The sequence below is a fragment of the Herpailurus yagouaroundi genome, unplaced genomic scaffold (genome assembly GCF_014898765.1).
Source record: "Herpailurus yagouaroundi ecotype Mexico unplaced genomic scaffold, PumYag 160, whole genome shotgun sequence".
NCBI classification, from domain to species: Eukaryota; Metazoa; Chordata; class Mammalia; order Carnivora; family Felidae; genus Herpailurus; species Herpailurus yagouaroundi.
In genome coordinates this window covers 54,322,303-54,329,902 of record NW_024412401.1, presented here as the reverse complement: position 1 = coordinate 54,329,902, position 7,600 = coordinate 54,322,303, and the positions used below count along the sequence as shown (strand labels likewise).

General features: G+C 62.9%; 1 protein-coding gene across 2 annotated transcripts in view; it reads right to left on the bottom strand.

The window, feature by feature from the left end:
- The window catches only part of CEL (carboxyl ester lipase), a 7,601-nt gene extending 213 nt beyond the window's left edge, over positions 1-7,388 (bottom strand). The window contains exons 1-11 of one of the 2 annotated variants that reach the window (XM_040482764.1): positions 7,257-7,388; positions 5,067-5,217; positions 4,851-4,973; positions 4,540-4,737; positions 3,806-3,936; positions 3,533-3,640; positions 3,295-3,412; positions 2,092-2,278; positions 1,706-1,909; positions 575-772; positions 1-246 (exon numbers count right to left, since the gene is read on the bottom strand). The exon at positions 1-246 is cut by the window's left edge and continues 213 nt beyond it. In XM_040482764.1, the coding sequence (XP_040338698.1) occupies positions 1-246; positions 575-772; positions 1,706-1,909; positions 2,092-2,278; positions 3,295-3,412; positions 3,533-3,640; positions 3,806-3,936; positions 4,540-4,737; positions 4,851-4,973; positions 5,067-5,217; positions 7,257-7,322 (1,730 nt within the window). In that variant the 5' untranslated portion in view covers positions 7,323-7,388. The remainder of the gene's footprint in view (positions 247-574; positions 773-1,705; positions 1,910-2,091; positions 2,279-3,294; positions 3,413-3,532; positions 3,641-3,805; positions 3,937-4,539; positions 4,738-4,850; positions 4,974-5,066; positions 5,218-7,256) is intronic. The other variant, XM_040482765.1, reaches the window with a different exon arrangement.
- Positions 7,389-7,600: the final 212 nt, after the last annotated feature.

Sequence of the window (7,600 nt, the reverse complement as noted above, 5' to 3'; positions counted from 1 at the left end):
GAGTCGCCCGAGGGGGGCGCGGGGGCGGCATCCGAGTCCCCGGAGGGGGGTGCCGGGGGGGCCCCGTCTCCGGTCATCGTGGGCAGCGCCTGGTAGGTCAGGGTCCAGTAGCGCAGGTAATTCGTCCTCAGGTGCTGCTTCATGGAGTTGCCATCCATCTTCCTGTTGATCTCCAGGTAGTTGTCACTTTCCACAGTGTAGGGATCCCAGTGTGTGGGCACAGCTGAGTGGCCCATGTTGGGGTTCCTGCAGGGAGGAGAAAGGCTGGGTTGGGGGCCTGGGGGCTCACAGGAGTCTGGAGACCTGTGTCCCTAGCCCACCTGGGCCCCGGCTTGCCTGACAGTCCTCTACCCTCTGCACCGACCCCACCATCAGGGTGTACGTCACTATGTCCTGGGCGCTGGCTGGGCGTGAGCCCCAAGAGGCACAGGTCTCGGGGCCTAGCAGTACCTCTATCCACACATACGACAGAGGCACCGAGGCTCGGGGAGGTTAAGTGAGGGCACAGGAACCCAGGCCTGCAGGGCAAGGAGGCAGGAGGCCCTGGGCTCAGCCCCGACTCCGCCTTCCTTACCCGCTTCTGGCAAAGTTGGTCCAGTAGGCGATCATGGCCTTGGAGACGGTCCTGTCTTGGGACCGGTAGCCCAGGGGCGTGGCAAAGGGCTTCCCAAAGACGTACTGGATGTCATCGGCGTGGTCAGCCCCCACCCACTTGGGGTAGGTGGGCATCCGAGAGGGATGCGAAAACAGGTAGGTGTAGGTTTTGGCGCTCCTGAGGAAGGGAGGGGAGACCGGCCGAGTTACAAGGGGCTCACCCGGAGCCTCAGCCCAGAGATGAGGCCTGGGGGGGGGGGGGGGGGGGGGCGGGGGCAGCAGGGAAGGATCTGGGGAGTCCCCCCAAGATTCATGAAGAATCCTGACACCTGGGGAAGGGAAAGCCGGGGGCCAAACCTGTGGATCCGTGGGTTCTACAATTTCGGTTGTATTTATAATTCACCTCCAGGAAACAAACTGAGGCACCTTCCTGTAATTCGCTATCAAGAAAGATTTCTTTTTCCTCTGCAGGTGAACTTGTATCTTGATGTAACTGGACAAGGTGTATGCCCTTGGATGTTTTCCTTTTTTGCCTTGACTGCCAGGAAGCTCGGAACTACATTTATCGCTTAGTTGCTGCAAAGCTTTGGTCCTAGATTCTAGGTATAATATTATCTTCTTACTTTTGAAGCCTTCCTCACTTATTTTTTATTCTCATTGGCTATTATTCTACGGAGGTTTTTTTGTTTTGTTTTGTTTTGTTTTTTGTTTTTTTTTTTAATGCGGCCACAGTCTGAAGTTACTTTGAAAGTTGGTAAAGCTGAAACCCATAACAGAGATCCTCACCGCCCCGTGTTCTTTCCTTCTCCACAGCACGAGGGAGGCAGGAGAGACTCAAAGAACTTTTTAGCAGGAAGGACTGTGGGGTGAGGGAGGGCACGCAGCACTGGGCTGGGCAGAGGACCGCGGGAGGGTTTGGTAAAGCCCCCCGAGGCTGGGAGGCGAGGAGGGGCTCTCTCAGTTCTTGTCGGGTCCGGGCAAAGAGGTGGTGTGGGCACGGCCTTCCCAGGCCTCACAGACACCCGTGAGCCACCCAGCAGAGGGGCCTCAGGGCGAAGGTGCGTGATCCCAGGTGGCCCTCCCCAGGGAGCCTCCCTGCCCAGGTCCTCACTTGGCATTGGCTCTGTGCTGGGCCAGGGCAATCTTGGTGGGCACCAGGAAGAGGATGTCAGTCTCGAAGTCCACCACGGTCTTCTTCCTGGTCTCCTGGGACGCGTCGAGGGCCCAGGGCTCGGTGTAGATGCCAAAGGTGGTGTTGGCTCCCCTGAGCCCCTTGGTGATGGTGAGCCCGCTGACCAGCTTGTAGAAATCCTCGCTGCGGGGACCACACCAGCACTGGACCCGCCACCCGGTGCCGGTGGGAGGGTGTCTGTGCCCCCACGGACTGTTCCCCCCCCCCCCCGCCCCCACTACTGGGCTTGGCGCTGATCTCTGCTGATGCCTCCCTCGGCAGCCCCTGGGCACTGCCCCCCCAGGGGCCCCACACCCGCTGCTTACTCGGTGACCTCCTGTTTCTGCTTGTTGATGGCTGGCATGTCGATGCTGGCAAAGACGTGGCCGTCCATGTTGTTGGTACCTGCTAGGTAGTCGATGTCGGCCGTGTTGACGTACAGGTTGACGGGGTCATCGGGGAGGAAGTCGCCGTCGACGACGGGGAGAAAGCCCAGGTAGTGCAACATGGGATCTGGGAGAGGAGAGGCAGGATCACACAACTCCGGTACCCACAGGCCCCTCCCCTCAGCCTCTGGGGCAGAGTCAGCTCCATCCCAGCGAGGCTGCGGTGTAGACCCCTGCCCCCTCTGATCTACACCAGGCTTCCTCGGGTCCAGCGCCACCGGCATTTAGGACCGGATCGTTCTATGTCACGGGGAGGTGGGGCGGCCAGCGCCCTTCGGGATGTTTAACAGCATCCCTGACCCCAAGCCACGGGATACCAGTGTGACAACCAAAACTGTCTCCGAGACTCTGCCTCACGTGCCCCGGGGCCACAACACCCAGAGGGAGAACCACTGATCTAGAGGCCAAGGCTGTCCTCCCACCAGCCTCACTTCTCACTGGGCCTAAATCAGGAAGGGGGAGGATCTGGAATTGAGGGGGACCGATGGACAAAGAGGCACCCCTCTCCGGGCTGGGTTCCGGTGTGCCCGCCAGAAATGGTGCCAGGTCCGCATGGTCCCCCAGATCCCTGAACTGGCCCCAAAGGGACTGGAGAGCCGGCTTGGGGCAGGGGGAGGCCCCGGCCTTCAGGAGGCCCAGCCTAGCCTGTTTTCCCTCCAGTTCGTGCCGGAGGAAACAGCTGGTTTGCATTTGGGGCCACATGTTTGCTTGGTTTTCAGGTTTGCTTAGCACTTACGGTTTTATTTCACGTCCGGCAAAGGTGCAAAATGAGGGGGCCTCTTAGCATCAAAGGATGCGCGAGAGCAAATGCCAGCCCCCTGGGCTGGGGGGCCCGCCGGCACTCCGGCGACGCTGTGCCGCGGGGGTTCGCTGAGCGTCGAATGGGGGGGGGGGGTCAGGACCCAGGAGGATAAGAAGAAATCGTGGCCGCCGCCTCCTACAGCCGGGGCCACCCAGCCTGCAGGGGTGGCTGCAAGCTGCCTAGGGATGCCAGCAATCTGGTGACAGGGCCACGCCTCGGACCTGGCAGTTGCTCTCTTCTCCAGGAGCATCGCCCTCCCCCGCCCGGCAGCCCCCACTCACACTCCATGCCTGCCAGGGGCATCTTATAGGCCAGCGTCAGGGCGCGGGGGTCGGTGACCTTCAGACATCTGGCCATCCTGGCGGTGTCGTCCAACGGGCAGCCCACCTTCTCGGCGATCTGGGGGTGGCGGGGGGCAGGCAGGCAGGTGAGGCCAGTGCTCCAGGCAGAGGAGGACGGAGTCAGGACGGAGTAGGAAGGAGGGAGGCCCCTTCCCTGCCTACCACGGCCCCTCTTTACCCTTTTGGCCCAGAAGAGGGGGTTCTTCTGGATGGCCCAGGGGCATAGTGCCACTCCACTCTGGCTGATGGCTCGCCGGATGAGGCCCTTGTTGTAAGGAGAGAGGGTCTGCAACACACAGAGGCCCTGTCACTGAGGCCTCGCCCCCCCCCTGCCCAACCTGGGCTCAGCCAAGGACGCCCCATGCATCAGTTCCAGCCCCCTCTTCCCTGCCCCCAGAGGCCCCCTCTCACACCGTGGGGGGCGGGTCCCCCCTCCAGGCGTCTCCCGGACCTGCAGAGAAACGCTGGCACCTCCGGCTGACTCTCCAAAGATCGTGATGTTGTCGGGGTCCCCCCCGAAGGCTGCGATGTTCCTTTTCACCCAGGCGATGGCCATGTGCTGATCCCGGAGGCCATAATTACCTGGGGGCAGGGTGGGGGGTGGGCCTTCATCGGGGACCCTTGGCCGGGGCTGGGGGTGCCAGGGCCTGGCCCACACGAGGTGTACGATCCACGTGGGTGGGATGAGAGCGGCCTCGGCAGCAGAGACCCTGGCTGAGCCCCAGGATGTTGAATGGTCCCCCCGGGAGCTGGTCGGGTCAGGTGCTGGGGCAGATGTGGGGCTCAGGCTGGGGGAGGGCCGGCCTGCTCACTTCTCTCTCCCCCTGCCACAACCCCCCGTGTCTGTCTGTCTATCCTGCAGCTTCTGTGTCGCCACCTCGATGTCCTCTCTTCTGTCTCTTTCACTGGCCTCCGTGTCCCTGGCTCCTCTGGGCCTCTCCGGGTCCCACCCTGCCTGTCTGTCTCTCTGTCTGGCAGTCTCTTTTCTTTCACTGCAGCTGCCGAGGGGCTCCCGCATCTCACGGCCCGTTTCCAGCCCCCCTGGCTCTGCAAATCGGATTTCCCGGGGGACTGTCAGGAGTTGCTCGAGCACGAGGGGCGTCGAGGGGCATCCCCACGGGGCTCAGAGCTCACGGGGTCAGGCGCGCTTCCTTCCCCTCCCCGTGCCCAAGACGTGTAGCAGACCTGGCAGGTTGGCGTCCCCAGTGCTGAGGAAGCCCAGGGGGCCGACGCGATAGTTGAAGGTGACCACGATGACGTTGCCCCGAGTGGCGATCTCCTCCCCGTCGTACAGGTAGTTGCTGAGGAAGTTGGCCCCGTGGCCGGCCCCCATGAGGAAGGCGCCTCCGTAGATCCAGATCATGACAGGCAGGTTCCTGGAGACTAAGGCGGAGCAGAGCGGGCCCGGTGACCCCACGTGTTCCCCCTCTGGCTCCCCTCCGCGCCCTTTACTGCTCTCGGGGGCCTCCTGCAGGGTTCGGGGAGGGCGAGCCCACCTTCCTTCTTGCCCTGGGGGACCCAGATGTTGAGGTAGAGGCAGTCCTCCGCCCCGTAGGTGTTGTCCTGGGTGATGGTGGCCTGCAGGCAACGCTTCTTGAAGTCCTTGGCCTTCAGGGTTCCTGTGGGCGGCCAGCGGGGCCCGCGTGAGGACGGCAGCCGCCCCCACCGGCCCCCCCCTGCGCGGGGCCTCGCCAGCACCTGCCCGCTCCCACCTTGCCAGCCGGGGTGCCGCTCCGGGTTCTCCAGGGGCCTGGGGACGGCGGCGAAGGGGATGCCTCTGAAGATGTCCACATAGTTGCCAAAGAGGCTGAGCTTCTTGTTGACGCCTTCCACGAAGCCTCCTTCCGTGTACACGGCGCCCAGCTGGGGGTGAAGGCCGAGGCTCAGGTGGGCTCGGGCCGCTCTCCCTCCCGAGTGGGGGTGGGGGCCACCTGAGCCACCCCAGGGTGTCCGGAGGCTCCCGGGAGACAGCTTCGGGGAGGGGCCCGTCCACACCGGAGACCGAGGCCCCTGCCGCCTGCCCTCGTTCCCCGAGGGGGTCCCACTCCCCGGATCTAGGAGGAAGCTGCTTCAACCGGCGTGTTCCCACCCTGGGAAGCCTTCCGAGTAGGCCAGGAGAGGTGGGTTTGGATCCCGGCTCCGGCCACCTGGCTGTGACCATGAGCCTCCGTTTCCCCATCTCTAAGATTAGACAGCAGCACGGCCCCCCTTGTGCCCCCCACCCCAGTGTCCAGCTGGCCTGGAGTCTGTGGCCCTGTGCCGAGTTCTCACTGCTGGGAAAGACCTCTGCCCCCCGGGCCATCGGAACCACTGCTGTGTCCCCAGCCCTGGCACTGAGCCTGCCCCCGCGCGGCCAATGCATCCAATCCTCGCTAGGGGGGCTCCTGGGGGCTGGTGTTCATCTCCCCGTTGTCCCGGGAGGAAACGGAGACTTTCCTGCTGGAAGTCATCCTGAGGGAAACAGCTGTCCGACCTCAAAGCCGGGCTCTCATCCCCTCCTAGGGCCGCCTCCCCATCCGTCTGGTCCGGTGGCAGGTCTCCGCTTCCTGGCTCTCACCTGCACTAGGTTCCTGGTGGGCGAGGGCGGGGCAGCCCCGCATGCCCAGGCGGGGACCCAGCACCTTGTAAGGTCTAGGCTAACAGGGGAGTGGGGAGGCGGGAGCTGCATTCAGAGGCCGGAGTTCCTGCCCGGTGCCGAGGGTGGGGCAGGGGACCCACAGGCAGGTGTAGGTCTGCTCCCAGCCCTGTCTCTCCATCTCAGGATAAGCAGCCTTCTTTCAGGCCTCTAGGCATTTGTCCTGGCCGGCTTCGGGCTACTGGGGCACCGAGGTGGGCCAGGTCAGTGCCTCGGGACTGGGAAGTCACTTCTCAGAACGGAGATTGGCCTGAGGCTCCCGGGTGAGGGGGGAGGGCCAGGGCCCCTCGCCGTGGTGGCAAGGTGGGAGGGTGGTGCTGGCTGCTGGAGCGCTGAGGGGCAGTCCCGGTCCTTTCTGCCCTCAGACAAGCCCCTGCCCCCCCCCCCCAAAAGACAACAGCATCCCCTCGGGGCAGCACCTGAACCTCCAGGTCCCGAGGCAGCGGGCACAGAAGGGCAGGATAGGGGTGAGAATGACACGGGGGCTGCGTGTCTGTGGGGTTTCGTCCCGAAGCACTTTCCCCGCCTCATTCCTCCGGCTGCAGCAGGGCGGTGACGGAGGGCAGCCCTCCCGTGCCCCCCCCCCCACCCGCCCCCTCAAGGAGATCTCCGGACTTTCCCAACTTCCTCTTGGGAGATGGAGGTTATGTTGGGAACCGTACTCCGAATGGGGTTCCAGGTTTCTGCTCAGCCACCGGTGGCTGTGTGACATTGAACAAATAGCTCACCTGCTCTGGGCCCATCTCCCCTTCTATAAAAAGGGGACAGTGACCTCTCTGGAGAGGAAGGAGCCAGACGGACGCTGTGGGTCAGGTTCCCAGACTCAGGAAACAAAAATTCAGGGCTCCCAGTTACGTTTAAATTGCACGTAGATGGATTTTTTTTTTTTTTTTTTTTGAGTACAAGTATATCTCAAATATTGTACAGGACATACTCCTACAATAAACTCTCCATGTTTTATATAAGACTCAAATTTGGCACCTCTTCCTGCCCAGGGGTCCCGTCCCCACGCTTAGTAAAAGCCCCTTTTTGCACCAAAAAAACTCAAATTTAACCTGGCATCCTGGATTTTATCTGGCAGCGTGAGCAAAGCACCAAGTGCCCCGGAAATGCTGTCTTGAGAGTTGAGGTCTCTTTCTCAGGCTGGCTCTTTCTGCCGCGGACTCTGCCCGTCTGCCTTCCCTCCACCGTGCCCTGTGCCCAGCTTCCAGATCTGGCTTAGTGAGGACTGACAGGCCCCTGCCCCCTCTGCCGGCCTCTCGCTTACCTTGGCCGCACTCGCTGCTGCTAGGCAGCAGGCGAGGCCCAAGACGACCAGCTCCAGGCGCCCCATGGTGTGTGCCCGCCTCTGCGTGGCCCTGGTTTGGCCCCTTGCGTATTTATGGGGCTGGAGCCAGCCTCCGAGTTCCCAGCTGCCCGCAGAGGGCCCCTCTCCCTCCTCCTACCTCCGGCCCTCCCTCCAGGCTGGCCACACTCCATGCAGCGTACCTGGGGCTGAGACAGCTGTTGTTTCCAGCCAGCCTCAGGCTGGGCCAAGGTCACACAGTAGGGGACACACACACGCGCGCACACACACAGACACACACACACACACACACGGGTGCAGGGACA